Source organism: Salvelinus alpinus, chromosome 16, assembly GCF_045679555.1.
Source record: "Salvelinus alpinus chromosome 16, SLU_Salpinus.1, whole genome shotgun sequence".
NCBI classification, from domain to species: Eukaryota; Metazoa; Chordata; class Actinopteri; order Salmoniformes; family Salmonidae; genus Salvelinus; species Salvelinus alpinus.
Window position 1 is genome coordinate 34,429,647 of NC_092101.1, and position 22,024 is coordinate 34,451,670.

Sequence of the window (22,024 nt, forward strand, 5' to 3'; positions counted from 1 at the left end):
TTTCCACCCCCACAACCAGTTGCATTGTAGCGAAGTGGCACTGATTTGGCGTATTATAGATGTTCCCTTCCTATTCTGTCAGTGTTGTGTGTGCAGATGGTGGTGGTGCTGCTGTACAGTGACAACTATTGCCTTTTCGCGAGCTCTGCATCCACTCGCAGCTGGATAAACATTTTGAATTGACAGGTGGTAGATGGATAATTAGCTTGGAAATAGAAAAATGGAAGATGTATTTTAACTAGCTAGGTGTGCGGGCTCTTAAGTCTTCGGGGACACGAATCATCAAAACGAATCATCAAAGTAAACGTTAACGGTAAGGACAGCTAACCAGCTAGCTAACGTTAGCTATCTTATCTCATGTAACCTGCCATGCTTCATTGCCTAGCAGAATGTGATCAAATGTAAATTACCTATTTGTTAACAGTATCGACAAACCTGTGCACTAAATAGCTGACTTGTGTCGTGATTCGGCTCACCATAATGCTATCAGCTTGCTAGCTAGCAACACAGCTAGCTAGCTACATGACAGCCATCTAGCTGGCTACCATGATACACGGGTGGTGCCAGGCAGGGGGGTCTGGTGGAATTTCTATGCTAAAGAACTAAACCACCTGCTATTCTATTCTCTTCTATTCTCATATATTATGTTATGTTCTAGTATTTCTACTATTGTATACAAAGTACATTGGAAGTCAATTTTCTTTATTGAAATGGAATTTATCCCATCTCTGATGAACCATCAGTCCCCTTCTTCAACAGTGTGTATGGTACCATGTACAGTAGGAGGTGATGAGAATCATGAAACCAACCCGTCACCTGCTCCTGGTGCTCTGTCCCATGCTTGTCCTGGGCTTCCTTTACTACTCCTCTGGGAGACTGCACCTGAGGGGCTGGGGACAGAAATCACGTAAGTACTGTAAAGCAACTACGGTATAACAAGTCCTAAGTACAGTAGCAACTTAATACCCATGTCCAATCAGCCTGGTTTAACAGGTGATTGTATTACGTGAGCCTGTGAGAGCACAGAGTCAAAATGAAGGGAACAAATCAAATCAATTTTTATTTATCACATGCGCCGAATACAACATGTGTAGACCTTACCGTGAAATGCTTACTTACAAGCCCTTAACCAACAATGCAGGTCAAGAAGAGTTAAGAAAATATTTACCAAATAAACTAGTCAAAAATAATAAAAAGTAACACAATTTAATAACAATAACGAGGCTATATACAGGGGCTACCGGTACCGAGTCAATGTGCGGGGGTACAGGTTAGTCGAGGTAATTTGTACATGTAGGTTGGGGTGGAGTGACTATGCATAGATAATAAACAGCGAGTAGCAGCAGTGTACAAAACAAATGGGGGGTCAATGTAAATAGTCCAGTTTTATCCACGTATTTCTAGATTTCCTTTTCTCTTCTAATGTGATAATGATTATAATTGACCAAACTTTGCCTCTCCACCCATCACCAACATGTTTCATTGGAACAAATGTAAATGCCGGTTGTTGTTAAGCACATACTGCTTCTTACCAGATGGGGGAGCTAAGAGACAGGCTATGTATTTTGGGACTCTGGAAGATGTACAGTGGGGAGAACAAGTATTTGATACACTGCCGATTTTTCAGGTTTTCCTACTTACAAAGCATGTAGAGGTCTGTAATTTTTCATCATAGGTACACTTCAACTGTGAGAGACGGAATCTAAAACAAAAATCCAGAAAATCACATTGTATGATTTTTAAGTAATTCATTTGCATTTTATTGCATGACATAAGTATTTGATCACCTACCAACCAGTAAGAATTCCGGCTCTTACAGACCTGTTAGTTTTTCTTTAAGAAGCCCTCCTGTTCTCCACTCATTACCTGTATTAACTGCACCTGTTTGAACTCGTTACCTGTATGAAAGACACCTGTCCACACACTCAATCAAACAGACTCCAACCTCTCCACAATGGCCAAGACCAGAGAGCTGTGTAAGGACATCAGGGATAAAATTGTAGACCTGCACAAGGCTGGGATGGGCTACAGGACAATAGGCAAGCAGCTTGGTGAGAAGGCAACAACTGTTGGCGCAATTATTAGAAAATGGAAGAAGTTCAAGATGACGGTCAATCACCCTCGGTCTGGGGCTCCATGCAAGATCTCACCTCGTGGGGCATCAATGATCATGAGGAAGGTGAGGGATTAGCCCAGAACTACACGGCAGGACCTGGTCAATGACCTGAAGAGAGCTGGGACCACAGTCTCAAAGAAAACCATTAGTAACACACTACGCCGTCATGGATTAAAATCCTGCAGCGCACGCAAGGTCCCCCTGCTCAAGCCAGCGCATGTCCAGGCCCATCTGAAGTTTCACAATGACCATCTGGATGATCCAGAGGAGGAATGGGAGAAGGTCATGTGGTCTGATGAGACAAAAATAGAGCTTTTTGGTCTAAACTCCACTTGCCGTGTTTGGAGGAAGAAGAAGGATGAGTACAACCCCAAGAACACCATCCCAACCGTGAAGCATGGAGGTGGAAACATCATTCTTTGGGGATGCTTTTCTGCAAAGGGGACAGGACGACTGCACTGTATTGAGGGGAGGATGGATGGGGCCATGTATCGCGAGATCTTGGCCAACAACCTCCTTCCCTCAGTAAGAGCATTGAAGATGGGTTGCGGCTGGGTCTTCCAGCATGACAACGACCCGAAACACACAGCCAGGGCAACTAAGGAGTGGCTCCGTAAGAAGCATCTCAAGTTCCTGGAGTGGCCTAGCCAGTCTCCAGACCTGAACCCAATAGAAAATCTTTGGAGGGAGCTGAACGTCTGCATTGCCCAGCAACAGCCCCGAAACCTGAAGGATCTGGAGAAGGTTTGTATGGAGGAGTGGGCCAAAATTCCTGCTGCAGTGTGTGCAAACCTGGTCAAGAACTACAGGAAACGTATGATCTCTGTAATTGCAAACAAAGGTTTCTGTACCAAATATTAAGTTCTGCTTTTCTGATGTATCAAATACTTATGTCATGCAATAAAATGCAAATTATTTACTTAAAAATCATACAATGTGATTTTCTGGATTTTTGTTTTAGATTCCGTCTCTCACAGTTGAAGTGTACCTATGATAAGAATTACAGACCTCTACATGCTTTGTAAGTAGGAACACCTGCGAAATCGGCAGTGTATCAAATACTTGTTCTCCCCACTGTATATTAGGCATATTAATATGTAAATAGGCTGCATCACAGATTTATGCTGAGTGTGTAGCCAATTTAGATTGCAGTGGTGACCACATATGGATTGAAACCAGAAACCGGACAAGAGGGCCACGTAGGCTACTTGGAGTTGCAAAACTGTGTTTTTTTTTAATGACTTTACATTATGCTAATCAAGAATTGATTTGATGTGACTATACTCTGTACACTCTGTCCGTTTCAGTTGTGTTTGTTGTTCCCAAAATGCTTTGAATCTCCAAAGGCTGTGTGTTTACAGTCATTAGCAATGAACTGACATGTTTTATCACACCATGTAGTTATGCTAAGTAGACACTAGGCAGGTTACCATTGACCCATGAAACAAATAGGTGGGAAAAGGAATACCTAGTCAGTTGCACAACTGAATGCATTCAACCGAAATGTGTCTTCCACATTTAACCCAACCTCTCTAAGGGCGGTTGGCAATTTATTAATGCGCAATTTGCCTAATTTATCTTTTTTATTTCACCTTTATTTAGCCAGGTAGGCTAGTTGAGAACAAGTTCTCATTTGCAACTGCGACCTGGCCAAGATAAAGCATAGCAATTCGACACATACAACAACACAGAGTTACACATGGAATAAACAAAACATACAGTCAACAATACAGTAGAAAAAAAGAAAACAAAAAAGTCTATATACAGTGAGTGCAAATGAGGTAAGACAAGGGAGTTAAGGCAATAAATAGGCCATGGTGGCGAAGTAATTACAATATAGCAATTAAACACTGGAATGGTAGATGTGCAGAAGATGAATGTGCAAGTAGAGATACTGGGGTGCAAAGGAGCAAGAAAAATATATAAATACAGTATGGGGATGAGGTAGATAGATGGGCTGTTTACAGATGGGCTATGCACAGGTGCAGTGATCTGTGAGCTGCTCTGACAGCTGGTGCTTAAAGCTAGTGAGGGAGATATGAGACTCCAGCTTCAGAGATTTTTGCAGTTCGTTCCAGTCATTGGCAGCAGAGAACTGGAAGGAAAGGCGACCAAAGGAGGAATTGGCTTTGGGGGTGACCAGTGAGATATACCTGCTGGAGCGCGTGCTACGAGTGGGTGGTGCTATGGTGACCAGTGAGCTGAGATAAGGCGGCGCTTTACCTAGCAGAGACTTGTAGATAATCTGTAGCCAGTGGGTTTGACGACGAGTATGAAGCGAGGGCCAACCAACGAGAGCGTACAGGTCTCAGTGGTGGGTAATGTATGGGGTTTTGGTGACAAAACGGATGGCACTGTGATATACTGCATCCAATTTGTTGAGTAGAGTGTTGGAGGCTATTTTATAGATGACATCGCCGAAGTCGAGGATCCGTAGGATGGTCAGTTTTACGAGGGTATGTTTGGCAGCATGAGTGAAGGATGCTTTCTTGCGATATAGGAAGCCGATTCTAGATTTCATTTTGGATTGGTGATGCTTAATGTGAGTCTGGAAGGAGAGTTTACAGTCTAACCAGACACCTAGGTATTTGTTGTTTTCTACGTTTTCTAAGTCAGAACCGTCCAGAGTAGTGATGCTGGACGGGCGAGCGGGTGCGGGCAGTGATTGATTGAATAGCATGCATTTAGTTTTACTTGCATTTAAGAGCAGTTGGAGGCCACGGAAGGAGAGTTGTATGGCATTGAAGCTCGTCTGGAGGTTAGTTAACACAGTGTCCAAAGAGGGGCCAGAAGTATACAGAATGGTGTCGTCTGCGTAGAAGTGGATCAGAGAATCACCAGCAGCAAGAGCGACATCATTGATGTATACAGAGAAGAGAGTCGGCCCGAGAATTGAACCCTGTGGCACCCCCATAGAGACTGCCAGAGGTCCGGACAACAGGCCCTCCGATTTGACACACTGAACTCTATCAGAAAAGTAGTTGGTAAACCAGGCGAGACAATCATTTGAGAAACCAAGGCTGTCGAGTCTGCCAATAAGAATGTGGTGATTGACAGAGTCGAAAGCCTTGGCCAGGTCGATGAATACGGCTGCACAGTAATGTCTCTTATCGATGGGGTTATGATGTCGTTTAGGACCTTGAGCGTGGCACCCATGACCAGCTCTGAAACCAGATTGCATAGCGGAGAAGGTACGGTGGGATTTGAAATGGTCGGTAATCTGTTTGTTAACTTGGCTTTCGAAGACCTTGGAAAGACAGGGTAGGATAGATATAGGTCTGGAGCAGTTTGGGTCTAGAGTGTCACCCCCTTTGAAGAGCAGCAGCTTTCCAATCTTTGGGAATCTCAGACGATACGAAAGAGAGGTTGAACAGGCTAGTAATAGGGGTTGCAATAATTTCAGCAGATAATTTTAGAAAGAGAGGGTCCAGATTGTCTAGCCCGGCTGATTTGTAGGGGTCCAGATTTTGCAGCTCTTTCAGAACATCAGCTATCTGGATTTGGGTGAAGTAGAAATGGTGGGGGCTTTGGCAGGTTGCTGTGGAGGGTGCAGGGCAGTTGACCAGGGTAGGGGTAGCCAGGTGGAAAGCATGGCCAGCCATAGAGAACTGCTTATTGAAATTCTCAATTATAGTGGATTTATCGGTGGTAACAGTGTTTCCTAGCCTCAGAGCAGTGGGCAGCTGGGAGGAGGTGCTCTTATTCTCCATGGACTTTACAGTGTCCCAGAACTTTTGAGTTTGTACTACAGGATGCAAATTTATGTTTGAAAAAGCTAGCCTTAGCTTTCCAACTGCCTGTGTATATTTGTTCCTAACTTCCCTGAAAAGTTGCATATCACGGGGGATATTCGATGCTAATGCAGAACGGCACAGGATGTTTTTGTGCTGGTCAAGGGCAGACAGGTCTGGAGAGAACCAAGGACTAATATTCCTAGTTCTACATTTTTTGAATGGGGCATGCTTATGTAAGATGGTGAGGAAGGCACTTTTAAAGAATAGCCAGGCATCCTCTACTGATGGGATGAGGTCAATGTCATTCCAGGATACCCCAGGCAGGTCGATTAGAAAGGCCTGCTCGCAGAAGTGTTTTAGGGATTGTTTGACAGTGATGAGGGGTAGTCGTTTGCATTAAACAATCAATCAATCATAATCACTAGTTAACTACACATGGTTGATGATATTACTAGTTTATCTAGCGTGTCCTGCGTTGCATATAATCGATGCGTTGCGTATTCGCGAAAAAGGACTGTCGTTGCTCCAATGTGTACCTAACCATAAACACAATGCCTTTCTTAAAATCAATACACAAGTATATATTTTTAAACCTGCATATTTAGTTAATATTGCCTGCTAACATGACTCATTGTGAACTGTGAAGACTATTTCTTCCTAACAAAGACAGCCAACTTCGCCAAACTGTCACGATCGTCGTAACGTGGAAGAGAAGAGGACCAAGGCGCAGCGTGAAATGAATACATCTTCTTTATTATCAGACGAAGACGAAAACTAAACAAACACTATACAAACTAATCAAAACAATAAACCGACGAACGTGAAGCTATACAAACTAAGTGCTAACATGCAACATAGACATAGACAATCACCCACAAACTACCTAATGACTATGGTTGCCTAAATATGGCTCCCAATCAGAGACAACGATAGACAGCTGTCTCTAATTGAGAACCAATCTAGGCAACCATAGACATACATACACCTAGACTAAACACTGCCCCATAAACATACAAAAAAAACCTAGACAATACAAAACACATACTTCCCCCATGTCACACCCTGACCTAACTAAAACAATAAAGAAAACAAAGATAACTAAGGCCAGGGCGTAACACAAACGAGGGATGATTTAACAAAAGCGCATTTGCGAAAAAAGCACAATCGTTGCACGACTGTACCTAACCATAAACATCAATGCATTTCTTAAAATCAATACACAGATGTATATATTTTTAAACCTGCATATTTAGCTAAAAGAAATCCAGGTTATATATATATTTAGCTAAAAGAAATAGCAGGCAATATTAACCAGGTGAAATTGTGTCACTTCTCTTGCGTTCACTGCACGCAGAGTCAGTGTATATGCAACAGTTTGGGCTGCCTAATTTGCCAGAATTTTACATAATTATGACATAACATTGAAGGTTGTGCAATGTAACAGGAATATTTAGACTTAGGGATGCCACCCGTTAGATAAAATACGGAACGGTTCCGTATTTCACTGAAAGAATAAACGTCTTGTTTTCGCGATGATAGTTTCCGGATTCTACCATATTAATGACCTAAGGCTCGTATTTCTGTGTGTTATTATGTTATAATTAAGTCTATGATTTGATAGAGCAGTCTGACTGAGCGGTGGTAGGCACCAGCAGGCTCGTAAGCATTTATTCAAACAGCACTTTGCTGTGCTTCAAGCATTGAGCTGTTTATGACTTCAAGCCTATCAACTCCCGAGATCAGGCTGGTGTAACCGATGTGAAATGGCTAGCTAGTTAGCGGGGTGCGCGCTAATAGTGTTTCAAACGTCACTCGCTCTGAGACTTGGAGTGGTTGTTCCCCTTGCTCTGCATGGGTAACGCTGCTTCGACGGTGGCTGTTGTCGATCTGTTCCTGGTAAGAGCCCAGGTAGGGGCGAGGAGAGGGACGGAAGCTATACTATAATCCTATAATTCCTATAACAACAACAACCTAAAACTTCTTACCTGGGAATATTGAAGACTCATGTTAAAAGGAACCACCAGCTTTCATATGTTCTCATGTTCTGAGCAAGGAACTTAAACGTTAGCTTTTTTACATGGCACATATTGCACTTTTACTTTCTTCTCCAACACTTTGTTTTTGCATTTTTTTGCAGGCTAAATTTGAGGCTAAATTGATTTTATTGATGTATTATATTAAGTTAAAATAAGTGTTCATTCAGTATTGTTGTAATTGTCATTATTACAAATATATATTTTTTAAATCGGCCGATTAATCGGTAGCGGGTTTTTTTGGTCCTCCAATAATCGGTATCGGTATCGGCGTTGAAAAATCATAATTGGTCGACCTCTAGTCTCTAGAGACGTTTAAACCAGGTGATGTCATCGCATATGTAGGAGGTGGAACAGCATGGCTGGTTAAGGCATATAGAGCAGGGCTAGAGGCTCTACTGTGAAATAAGACAGTAATCACTAACCAGGACAGTAATGGATGAGGCATATTGATATTAGAGAGAGGCATGCGTAGCCAAGTGAACATATGGGTCCAGTGAGTGGTATGGGGACACAAATATTTTTAAAAGATATGCAAAGAAAAATATATTAAAAGATATATACAAGGGACACGACATGACAAAGACAAAGACGTCTGACTGCTACGCCATCTTGGATTTTGTTGTATCCATTATCTTAAGTGGATAATGGAAACACTTCAACCAATTCGTTGCTATTTAGCACTAGTTATTTTTTAGGTGTGATGTCATTACGTCCAGGTGTTTTTATCGACACAAGACAGTTGAATGGAAATGCACCGCAGCGGGCAACTGTCGCATCTATCTTCTATGCGAACTTTCTAAATTTCGACCAAAAATCACTGGACAAGGTAATGGAAACATAGCTAGTGATGAGTAGAACTGTTGCCTCTCCTTCTTTCTATCAAGTCTACACATTATTTTGTGTATTTTATTTGTGATGGAAAGCTTAAATAACTTAGATTTGTCATGCAATATTGTGTCCACCCTACTCTTTCAAAGCATAAACACAAGCGATTTTGGAGTAAAGCATTAGCTACTGTGCTTTCAGAAAGTATTCACACCCCTGAGTTTTTTCAAATTTTGTTGTGTTACAAGGTGGGATTAAAATGGATTTAATTGTCATTTTTTGTCAACGATCTACACAAAATACTCTATAATGTGAAAGTGAAAGAAATTCGAACACTTGTAAGAAATATATGAAAAATAAAACACTAATCAAATCAAATTGTATTGGTCACATACACATATTTAGCAGACATTATTGCGGGTGTAGCGATATTCTTGTGTTCCTAGTTCCAACAGTGCAGTAATATCTAACAATTCACAACAATACACACCAATCTAAAAGTAAAAGAATGGAATTAAGAAATATATAAATATTAGGACCAGCAATATCGGAGTGGCATTGACTAAAATACAGTAGAATAGTATACAGTATGTAAACATTATTAAAGTGGCCAGTGATTCCATGTCTACGAATATACGGCAGCAGCCTCTGAGGTGCAGGATTGTGTAACTGGGTGGAAGCTGCCTAGTGATGGCTATTTAACAGTCTGATGGCCTTTGTCACCACACTGTCTGTGTGGGTAGACCATTTCAGATTGTTAGTGATGTGTATGCCGAGGAACTTGAAGCTTTTCACCTTCGCCGTGCTTCTCTCCACTGTTTACTGAAGTCCACGATCAGCTCCTTTGTTTTGTTGACGTTGAGGGAGAGGTTATTTTCCTGGCACCACTCCGCCAGGGCCCTCACCTCCTCCCTGTAGACCAGGGGTGTCAAACTCATCTTGCCCTGGGGGCCGCATTCGGTCTTCAGTGAGGTCCGGAGGGCCGCATTGAAAATTTGTTGCATTTCCTCTACATCAAAATTGGAAACTGAATTGTTCTCTATCCATCGTTCTGGGAATTTTCTATGTCTAGCTTTCATTCTGGTGATTATTAGCGAGCTGGGCACAATCTACAAATTGTTTGTTTCAATTTGATTTGAGTCATTTTAAAGTATACTGAGTTCATTTTATTTTTTACTCAAACCACACGCGGGCCTGATTGGACACTCTCGTTTGCACAAGTTCAGCCGCCTTCATCATGCATCGTTTAACAAAGTCACCGTCGGAATACGGCTTCGATGCTAATGCTATTTCGCTAGCAATTAGGTAGCTGGCTTTTACCGCTGCTTCACTGACTTCTCGGCTCTGGATGAAAGTTGACTGCTGTTTCCTCAGACCCGCCAGCAATTCGTTAATCTTATCTCTTCTCAGTTGTCCTTGCAAGCCGTCATATTTTTCGCTGTGATGAGTCTCGTAGTGGCGTCGAATATTATATTCCTTCAATACCGAAACTTGTTGCAAACACACCAAGCACGAAGGTTTTCCGTGCATCTCTGTAAATAAATAGGACGTTGTCCATTTTTCTTTGAAAATTCTACACTCCTTATCTACTTTTCTCCGTTTGGATAACGACATTTTGGCTAATGAGGGTGTAGCGGAGAGGTAGAGACCAAGGTATTAACAACGTCGTAACAAGCAGCAGATGGCGCATTGATACCGTCTGCTGTTTTCAGTCTGTCTCAGTGATGCGGCTTGTCTTCTACTCTGATGGAAAGAGTGCGCCCCTTAGCGGATAATCCATGAATTGCAGCGAATTAAAAATATTAATTCCATGTCTTTTATGCATTTTTTCCACTTTCAAATTATCCTGCGGGCCTGATCGAACCTCCTTGGGGGCCGGTTCCGGCCCGCGGGCCGTATGTTTGACACCCCTGCTGTAGACTGTCTCGTCATTGTTGGTAATCAGGCTTACTACTGTTGTGTCATCTGCAAACTTGATGACTGAGTTGTAGGCATGCGTAGCCACCCAGTCATGGGTGAACAGGGAGTACAGGAGGGGGCTGAGCACACACACTTGTGGGGCCCCTGTGTTGAGATTCAGCAAAGCGGAGGTGTTGTTTCCTACCTTCACCACCTGGGAATGGCCCATCAAGGAAGTCCAGGACCCAGTTGCACAGGGCGGGGTTCAGACCCAGGGCTTCGAGCTTAATGATGAGCTTGGAGGGTACTATGGTGTTGAAAACTGAGCTAGAGTCAATGAACAGCATTCTGACGTAGGTATTCCGCTTGTCCAGATAAGATAGGGCAGTGTACAGTGTGATGGCGATTGCATCGTCTGTGGATCTATTGGGATCTAAGCAAATTGAAGTGGGTCTAGGGTGTCAGGTAAGGTGGAGGTGACATGATCCTTAACTAGCCTCTCAAAGCACTTCATGATGACATAAGTCAGTGCTACGGGGCGATAGTCATTTACTTCAGTTACCTTTGCTTTCTTGGGTACAGGAACAATGGTGGACATCTTGAAGCAAGTGGGGACAGCAGACTGGGATAGGGAGAGATTGTCCGTAAACACTCCAGCCAGCTGGTCTGCGCATGCTCTGAGGACGCGGCTCGGGATGTCGTCTGGGCCGGCAGCCTTGGGAAGGTTAACGCGCTTAAATGTCCTACTCACGTCGGCCACGGAGAATGAGAGTCCACAGACCTTGGGAGCAGGCAGCGTTGGTGGCACTGTATTAACCTCAAAGCGGGCGAAGAAGATATTTAGCTTGTCCGGGAGCAAGACGTCGGTGTCCGTGACGTGGCTGGTTTTCCTTTTGTAATCCGTGATTGTCTGTAGACTCTGCCACATACGTCTCGTGTATGAGCCGTTGAATTGTGAATCCACTTTGTCTCTATACTGACGCTTTGTCTGTTTGATTGCCTTATGGAGGGAATAACTGCACTGTTTGTATTCGACCATATTCCCAGTCACCTTGCCATGGTTAAATGCGGTGGTTCACGCTTTCAGTTTGCGCTTTCAGTAATATACAGTATCTTGATTACAGAAGTATTCACCCCCAGAGTCAATACATGCTTTGCACACCTGGATTGTACAATATTTGCACAATATTCTTTAAAAAAATATTCAAGCTCTGTCATGTTGGTTGTTGATCATTTCTAGACAGTCATTTTCAAGTCTTGCAATTGATTTTCAAGCCGATTTAAATCAAAACTGTAACTAGGCCACTCAGGATAATCTTGATAAGTATATATTTGGCCTTGTTTTTTAGGTTATTGTCCTGCTGAAAGGTGAATTTATCTTCCAGTGTCGGTTGGAAAGCAGACTGAACCAGGTTTTCCTCAAGGATTTTCCCTGTGCTTAGCTCTATTCTGTTTATTTTTATCCTAAAGGAAACTCCTTAGTCCTTGCCTTTGACAAGGATACCCATAACATGATGCAGCCACCCCCATGCTTGAAAATATGAAGTGGTTCTCAGTGATGTCTTGTGTTGGATATGCCCCAAACATAATGCTTTGTATTCAGGACATAAAGTGAATGTATTTGCCACATTTTTGTTTTTGTTTGACTTTAGTGCCTTATTGCAAATAGGGTGCATGTTTTGGAATATTTTTATTCTGTATAGGCTTCCTTCTTTTCACTCTGTCATTTAGGTTAGTATTGTGGAGTAACTACAATGTTGTTGATCCATCCTCAGTTTTTTCTTATAACAGCCATTGAACTCTGCAACTGTTTTAAATTCCCCATTGGCCTCATGGTGAAATCCCTGAGTGGTTTTCTTCCTGTCCGGCAACTGAGTTAAGAAAGGATGCCTGTATCTTTGTAGTGACTGGGTGTATTGATACATCAGCCAAAGTGTAATTAATAACTTCACCATGCTCAAAGGGATATTCAATGTCTGTTTTTTTTTGTTTTTTTCCCTCTACCAATAGGTGCCCTTCTTTGCAAGGCATTGGTAAGCCTTCCTGGTCTTTGTGGTTGAATCTGTGTTTGAAATTCACTGCTCGACTAAGGGACCTAACAGATAATTGGATGTGTGGGGTACAGAGATGGGTAGTCATTCGAAAATCATGTAAAAAGGCAGTATTATTGCACACAGAGTCAATGCAACGTATTATGTGACGTGTTCAGCACATTTTTACTCCATTTTTACTCCTTACTCTTATGTAGTCTTGCCATAACAAAGGGGTTGAATACTTATTGACTCAAGACATTTCAGATTTTCATTTTTAATTAATTTGTAAAAATGTCTAAAATCCTAATTTCACTTTGACATTTAGGTATTATGTGTATGCCAGTGACACAAAATATAACATTTGATCAAATTTAAATTTAGTCTGTAACACAATAAAATTAGGAAAAAGTCAAGGGGTGTGAATACTTTCTGCAGAAAGTACTTTCTATCTAGCTTCAAACAGATTCAACTTGATTCACTGAAGCATTCAATGACATTTGTCTCAGGGTTAAAAAGCTGTTGGAAAATATTTTGCTTTGGTGTGGTCCACTGAACATAACCTGGGTGTCTTTATTGTAAAGTTTCTAGTGTGTACTGTTGGTGGTACAGGGCAATGTTTCCTCTTTGCTGTCTTTCACCTGTCGTTCATTTGTACCGTCACATTTTCCAGTGAAAACATTCTGGCGGTTACTGTACACAAACCTGTCAATGCTTCACCTGGCTCAGGAAACACAAACTGACTGTGTGTGCGTCCCAAATGGCACCGTATCCCCTATATAGTGCACTACTTTTGACCAGGGCCCTGGTCATGTCTTTACCTCAACCTAAATGTTCTTTTTGGCAAGGCTCATTTTCAAATAATGATTATACCGTTAAATAATATTATTCCAGCCTGAGCTTTTCTGTGTAATAAAACAACGGTTCAACTTTATTCCTATGCAATTACAGGAATAGGCTAACAACATACAGTAAGTAGTACAGCGTTACTACACAGGTATAGAGCATTAATACATGAACTGTTTTGTTGAGTTGAATTTTTAAAGACGCCCTATACCTCTATGATTGTTTTTAAAGTTACATGTTTAGGCTAAATGTCTTACTCATGAGAAACAAGCACAACAATACTCTTCTCTTTCATTCTATTTTCCCTCTCCTCTCAGTCTGTCAACTAGCACTAAAGTTCTGTGAAAATACACATTTCAAAGCAGAAAATGATTCTTGTACCTCAGGCACATCATTTGCTAGCAATTTGGGAGAGATGTTTGTTCACCGATCTTCACAGATGAAGATTGTGTTTCATTAAAGGGATGGCGGAGCCGAGCGTAATTCTGGACAGCTGCCTGTTCTTAGCCAACCTGAGTCCAGACTTGATTTGAAAATAGACCATTATGTAAAAACTAAGTAAATGTTTAGAGATGAGTGCATTTAACCTTTCTCCGAGTCTTTAAGCTTTTTGGCAGACAAGCCAAAGAAACAAAGTTGAGCAGGCTAACCCAGCTGTAGCCCAACATCCTCAAACAACAGATCTTGTGAGAGCTACTCGACAACCTCACAATCACTCTCCTGATTTTACGGTACATGTACGCCAACCCCTATTTTGTTCTAGCAGCTTGTTCTACAACCCACTACTAGGCCACATTCCAAGCCAGGCCACAATCACTGCCAGGTCATCATGTTATGTGAGGTTCTAAATCAACTAAACGTAATTTAGGCTTCTAAGTCTTGAGTGGATTCTTGGCCCCAATGTATAATGGTTGCGCGTCAGAGATAAACACTAGGCAAGCCCTGGAGCTGTTGTCAGAGGACAGACTAGGGTCCCCCAGCAACATCATTATTCACACGGGCACAAATGACCTGAGAGCCCAGCAGGAAAGGATGGCAACAGCACTCAAGGGAGTGATGTGATTGAAAAAGCTTCTTCTCCACCCTGCTACCACGAACAGACTTTCATTCTGCATACAGCGGGTGAATGCAAGCATTTCGCGGAACTGTGCCTCAAAACCTAATGTCTACCTGGCCCACCACTCCACCCTGGACTTGGAAAAATCTTGTCGACCAGGTCCACCTCTACAAGGCAGCAATCCCAACTTTTGTCAGGACCCTGAAGGACGTCACCCTCAAACGTAGCCCCAGCACCTCACAGGAGCAAAAGAGCAACGGACACCCCACCCAGACCACCGAGACCCCCTCTCAGACCAGCAAGACCCCCTCTGGAAGGACCTGCACCGAGAGAACCCACGCCAAGAGGACCTACACCCAGACCACAGCATCACCAGCCACACCCCTACCAGCTAAGACCACCCCAAGCAAACCCTGGCCACACCCTATATAGGCCCCCCCATATGAGACCTATGCCCCTTCTTCCCACCTCATGCCCCCCGCCCCTGTGGCAAGGACCTCAACATGACAGCAGGACATATGCCCAGGCCGTGAGCAGAGCAACAGGCCCAACCCCCACTATTACACCCGCCCAAGCCCTACCTGTGACCTAAGAGGTATGTATCAGATGCTCAACATGCTCTGCTCACACCTACTGTGATGGTCCAGGCCTAAACCACCCAAAAGCAACACTAGACACTATGGAACACAAAGCTTTTACTATCTCATCCTGGAATATACAAGGTCTGAGGTCATCTGCCTTTGGCTTAAAGAGCAGGAATCCAGACTTCATCAAAGAAATTGGAAATACAGACATTGTAATCCAAATCAAATCACATTTGATATGTCCTATAAGAAACCTGGTATAAAGGAGACGGACCCGCTGGTTCCCCTCTAGGTTACAGAGAGCTGGTAGTCCCATCCACCAAACTACCAGGTGTGAAACAGCGAAGAGACTCAGGAGGTATGCTAATTTGGTATAGAGTGGGTTAGGTCTGCTCTATTAAAAAACAGGAACATTTTACGTCTTGCTAGAAATGAATGAGGAAATGATCTCAACAGAGAAAAATGGCCTCATGTAAAATGTCCTTGTGTGTTACCTATAATCCCCCCAATAGAATCCCCATACTTTAACGATGACAGCTTCTCCATCCTAGAGGCGGAGATCAACAATTTTCAGGCCCAGGGACATGTACTAGTCTGTGGCTACCTAAATGCCAGAACTGTACAAGAATCTGACACCCTCAGCACACAGGGGGACAAACACCTACCTGGAGGTGACAACATTCCCTCCCCCATATGCCACCCTAGACACAACTATGACAACATAACCAACAAAAACGGGTCACAACTCCTGCAGCTCTGTTGGACGCTGGGTATGTACATAGTCAATGGTGGGCTTCGAGGGGACTCCTATGGTAGGTACACCTATAGCTCATCTCTTGGCAGTAGTACTGTAGACTACTTTATCACTGACCTCAACCCAGAGTCTCTTAGAACATTCACAGTCAGTCCACTAACACCCCTATCAGATCACAGCAAAATCACACTCTACTTGAACAGGGCTATGCTCAATCATGAGGCATCAAAGCCAAAGGAACTGAATAATATTAAGAAATGCTATAAATGGAAGGAAAATAGTGTGGAAACCTACCAAAAAACATTTAGGCAACATCAAATTCAATCCCTTCTAGACAATTTCCTGGACAAAAGGTTTCAATGGAATAATGAAGGTGTAAACTTGGCAGTAGAAAACCTAAACAGTATATTTCACCTCTCAGCTTCTATATCAAATCTAAAGATTTCAAGCAAACAACCTAAGAAAATTAATAACAATGACAAATGGTTTGATAAAGAATGCAAAAACTGTCACGCCCTGATCTGTTTCACCTGTCCTTGTGCTTGTCTCCACCCCCTCCAGGTGTCGCCCATCTTCCCCACTTATCCTCTGGGTATTTATACCTGTGTTTTCTGTCTGTCTGTGCCAGTTCGTCTTATTTGTTCAAGCCAATCAGCGTTTTGTGTCTCAGCTCCTGCGTTTTCCAGTTTCTCTTTTCTCGCCCTCCTGGTTTTGACCCTTGCCTGTCTTGACTCCGAGCCCGCATGCCTGATCACTCTGCCTGATCCTGAGCCTGCCTGCTGTCCTGTACCTTTGCTCCTACTCTTGATTATCGACCCCTGCCTGCCTTGACCTGTCTTTTGCCTGCCCCTGTTGTTATATTAAACATTGTTACTTCACACAGGCTGCACTTGGGTCTTACCATGATACCTGATAGTATGAACTAGCCATGACTGACCCAGCAGACCAACGAGCCACCATTGGTAGGCACGAGGAGTTTCTTCGCGGTCTGATGGAAGGGTTCCAGGCCGTGGCCGAACGTCATGACCTAGCCTTGGACGCATTGCGGGAGCAATTCCGTGGGTTGCCTACTAGGCAGCCTACCACGACGGTAACCTCCCAGCCCCTCTGTAACCCGGCTGGTAGCAGCGCCGTCACTCCTCTTCCCAAGCCGATGCAGCTCGGCAGGGCTAGGCTGTCTCCAGCAGAACGCGTACGCAGACTTGAGACCCAGAGTTGTCTGTATTGCAGTACTGATGAGCATTTTGTGTCTACCTGTCCCTTCAAGAGACCTAGCTCATTTGTTGGAGTGAGTACACTGGTGAGTCTTAAAGATAATTGGTCTTGTCCTCTTACTCACCCCCTCTCCATGTCACCCTGCTGTGGGGCGACCAGTCCAAGTCTCCAGGTACTCATCGATTCGGGGGCCGATGTGAGTCTCATGGACGTTACCCTGGCATCCGAGCTGGGCATCCCCACTCAACCCCTCTCCATTCCCATGGGTGTTTGAGCGTTGGATGGGCGCTCTATAGGCCGGGTCAACCACCAGACCACCCCCATCAACCTATGAGTGTCGGGGAACCACAACAAGACGATTTAATTCCTGCTGGTTGAGTCTCCACAAATTCCCGTGGTATTGGGATTTTCTTGGCTCCAACGACACAATCCCTCCATTGACTGGGCTACTGGTGCCATCGTGGGCTGGAGCACGTCCTGCCACACTCATTTCCTGAAGTCAGCTCTACCTGCCCGGGATGTCTTCCTGGAGGCTTGGAAATTGCCCCGGACCTCTCCGCCAGCTCCGCGGAGTACCAGGACCTCCTGGAGGGGTTCAGTAAGGCCCGGGCCACTTCGTTTCCACAGCACCGACCGGTATCCAAGAAGGTCAAGCCTGAGGCGCTGGCACACCACTATAGTGCCGCGGCTACACCCCTGGAAGCCGAGACTTTTCCCCCCCAGCTCCAATATCATTAGCCCCTCTGCTGTTCGTCCTCTGTTGCCCAGTACCCTCCGTATTTTTCCTACTTTTTCTGTGTCTAGAGTCAAAACCATGTCTGACTGCCCCTGTCTTGTTTCTAGGCCCATCCCTCCCTCCGTGTCATCGATGGCCTGCCAGCGTACACGGTGAGACGCCTCCTGAGGGTTCAACCACAGAGCAGGGGTTTCCAGTACCTGGTTGACTGGGAGGGTTATGGCCCGGAGGAGAGGTGGTGGGTTCCTGCTAAAGACATCTTGGACCCGGCCCTCATCGCCAACTTTCACCGTCGGCACCCCAGTCACCCAGGTATCCACCCAGGTGTAACGCCAAGTGGCGTCCCTAGTTTCTGTTTCACTTGTGCTTGTCTCCACCCCCTCCAGGTGTCGCCCATCTTCCCCACTTATCCTCTGGGTATTTATACCTGTGTTTTCTGTCTATGCCAGCTCGTCTTGTTTGTTCAAGCCAACCAGCGTTTTGTGTCTCAGCTCCTGCTTTTTCCAGTTTCTCTTTTCTCGCCCTCCTGGGATTTGACCCTTGCCTGTCCTGACTCCGAGCCCACCTGCCTGACCACTCTGCCTGACACTGAGCTTGCCTGCCAGCATCCCGGAGTCGCCTCTTCACTGTTGACGTTGAGACTGGTGTTTTGCGGGTACTATTTAATGAAGCTGCCAGTTGAGGAATTGTGAGGCATCTGTTGCTCGAACTAGACACTCTAAAGTACTTGTCCTCTTGCTCAGTTGTGCACCGGGGCCTCCCACTCCTCTTTCTATTCTGGTCAGAGCTAGTTTGCGCTGTTTTGTGAAGGGAGTAGTACACAGCGTTATACGAGATCTTCAGTTTCTTGGCAATTTCTCGCATGGAATAACCTTCATTTCTCAGAACAAGAATAGACTGACGAGTTTCAGAAGAAAATCTTTGTTTCTGGCCATGTTGAGCCTGTAATCGAACTCACAAATGCTGATGCTCCAGATACTCAACTAGTCTAAAGAAGGCCAGTTGTATTGCTTCTTTAATCAGCACAACTGTTTTCAGCTGTGCTAACAGAATTGCAAAAGGGTTTTCTAATGATCAATTAGCCTTTTTAAATTATAATCTTGGATTAGCTAACACAACGTGCCATTGGAACACAGGAGTGATGGTTGCTGATAATGGGCCTCTTTACGCCTATGTAGATATTCCATAAATCTCCCATTTCCAGCTACAATAGACATTTACAACATTAACAATGTCTACACTATATTTCTGATCAATTTGATGTTATTTTAATGGACAAAAAATGTGCTTTTCTCTCAAAAACAAGGACATTTCTAAGTGACCCCAAACCTTTGAACGGTAGTGTACATGTGGGTAGTCTTATTAAAGTGACTATGCAGAGATAACAACAGAGAATAGCAGTGGTGTAAAAGGGGGGGTGGGCAATGCAAATAGTCTGGTTAGCCATTTGATTAGGTGTTCAGGAGTCTTATGGCTTTGGGGTAGGAGCTGTTTAGAAGCCTCTTGGACCTAGACTTGGCGCTCCGGTACCGCTTGCCGTGCGTTAGCAGAGAGATCAGTCTATGACTAGGGTGGCTGGAGTCTTTGACAATTTTTAGGGTGTTCCTCTGATACCACCTGGTATAGAGGTCCTGGATGGCAGGGATCTTGGCCCTAGTGATGTACCCCGTTCCGCTAGCGGAACACCTCGCCAACAGCCAATGAAATAGCAGGGCGCCAAATACAAATCAACAGAAATCTCATAAATCAAATTTTTCAAACATACAAGTATTAGGCACCATTTTAAAGATAACGTTCTCGTTAATCCAGCCACAGTGTCTGATTTCAAAAAGGCTTTACAGCGAAAGCTCCACAAACTATTAATTTAGGTCACCACCAAGTCACAGAAAAACCCAGCCATTTTTCCCGCCAAAGAGAGGGGTCACAAAAAGCACAAATAGAGATAAAATTAATCACTAACCTTTGATGATCTTCATCAGATGACACTCATAGGACTTCATGTTACACAATACATGTATGTTTTGTTCGATAAAGTGCATATTTATATCCAAAAATCAAATTTTACATTGGTGTGTTATGTTCAGTAGTTCAAAAACATGCTATGATTTTGCAGAGAGCCACATGAATTCACAGAAATACTCATTATACATGTTGATGAAAATTCAAGTGTTATGCATGGAACTTTAGATACACTTCTCCTTAATGCAACCGCTGTGTCAGATTTCAAAAAAACTTTACGGAAAAAGCATAATCTGAGAACGGCGCTCAGAGCCCAAACCAGCCAGAGAAATATCCGCCATGTTGGGTAGTCAACATTATTCATAAATAGCATTATAAATATTCACTTACCTTTGATGATCTTCATCAGAATGCACTCCCAGGAATCGCAGTTCCACAATAAATGCTTGTTTTGTTCGATAATGTCCATCATTTATGTCCATTTATGTCCAATAGCTTCTTTTGTTAGGGCGTTTGGTAAACAAATCCAAAAGCGCGATCTGGTCCATTTGGACGAAACGTTCAAAAAGTTATATTACAGGTCGAAGAAACTTGTCAAACTAAGTATAGAATCAATCTTTAGGATGTTTTTATCATAAAAGTTCAATAATGTTCCAACTGGAGAATTCCATTGTCTGTAGAAAAGCAATGGAATGAGAGCTAACGCTCAAGTGAAAGCGTGTGACTGAGAACGAGGCTGTAGGCAGACCCCTTAGTCAAACAGCTCCCATCCGGCCCCCCTTCACATGAGAAGCCTGAAACAATGTTCTGAAGATGGTTGACATCTAGTGGAAGCCTTAAGAAGTGAAAATTAACCCATAGCCCACTGTGTATTCGATAGGGGTGAGTTCAAAAACTACAAACCTCAGATTTCCCACTTCCTGTTTGGATTTTTTCTCAGGTTTTTGCCCGCCATATGAGTTCTGTTTTACTCACAGACATCATTCAAACAGTTTTAGAAACTTCTGAGTGTTTTCTATACAATACTAATAATAATATGCATATATTAGCATCTGGAACTGAGTAGGAGGCAGTTCACTCTGGGCACGCTATTCATCCAAAAGTGAAAATGCTGCCCCCTATCCCAAACAAGTTAAATCAATAGAATCTAAACACTTCTGTGAAAATTGGAAAACTCTAAACAACAAATGAAGAGTTATCTATCCAAAATTTAAATTTATGGATAAACCACTTCTCCAATCTGTTTGGCTCCATAACAAAGAACAAACAGCAAAAACATATACATGATCAAATGCAAATCTTAGAATCAACCAAAGACTACCAGAACCCACTGGATTCTCCAATTACATTGCTGAACTACAGGAAAAAATACAAACACAACAACCCAAAAAGGCCTGTGGGGTTGATGGTATCCAAAATTAAATTTTAAAATATACAGACCACAAATTCCAATTGTCTATACTTAAACTCTTTAACATCATCCTCAGCTCTTCCCCGATATTTAGAACCAAGGAGTGATCACCCCAATCCACGAAAGTGGAGACATATTTGACCCCAATAACTACTGGGGATATGGGTCAACAGCAACCTTGGAAAAATCCTCTGCATTATCATTAACAGCGGACCCATACATTTCCTCAGCGAAAACAATGTACCTGAGCAAATGCCAAATTGGCTTTTTACCAAATTACCATATGACAGACCACGTATTCACCCTGCACACCCTAATTGACAAACGAACAAGCCAAAACAAAGATGAAGTCTTCCCATGCTTTGTTGACTTCAAAAAAGCTTTCGACTCAATTTGGCATGAGGGTCTGCTATACAAATTGATGGAGAGGGGTGTTGGGGGAAAACATAAAATTGGCAAAAAACACATTTGTTTCCACAGGGCCAGGGGGTGAGACAGGGATGCAGCTTAAGCCCCACCCTCTTCAACATATCTATCAACAAATTGGCAAGGGCACTAGAACAGTCTGCAGCACCTGGCCTCACCCTACTAGAATCTGAAGTCAAATGTCTACTGTTTGCTGATATGGTGCTTCTGTCCCCAACCAAGGAGGGCCTACAGCAGCACCTAGATATTCTGCACAGATTGTCAGACCTGGGCCCTGACAGGAAATCTCAGTAAGAAAAAAAATAATGGTGTTCCAAAAAAGGTCCAGTTGCCAGGACCACAAATCCAAATTCCATCTAGTTGCCCTAGAGCACACAAAAAACTAAACATACCTCG

The 22,024-nt window shown here is 43.4% G+C and overlaps 1 protein-coding gene across 8 annotated transcripts in view; it reads left to right on the forward strand.

Moving 5' to 3' along the window:
- The first annotated feature begins 36 nt into the window (after window positions 1-36).
- The window catches only part of st3gal3a (ST3 beta-galactoside alpha-2,3-sialyltransferase 3a), an 80,658-nt gene continuing 58,670 nt past the window's right edge, over window positions 37-22,024 (forward strand). For 3 of the 8 annotated variants that reach the window (XM_071346013.1, XM_071346018.1, XM_071346017.1), the window contains exons 1-2: window positions 40-313; window positions 760-907. In XM_071346013.1, the coding sequence (XP_071202114.1) occupies window positions 790-907 (118 nt within the window). In that variant the 5' untranslated portion in view covers window positions 40-313; window positions 760-789. Of the gene's footprint in view, window positions 314-743; window positions 908-18,075; window positions 18,145-22,024 lie in introns of those variants that run through there. The other 5 variants (XM_071346015.1, XM_071346016.1, XM_071346020.1 and 2 more) reach the window with 4 other exon arrangements.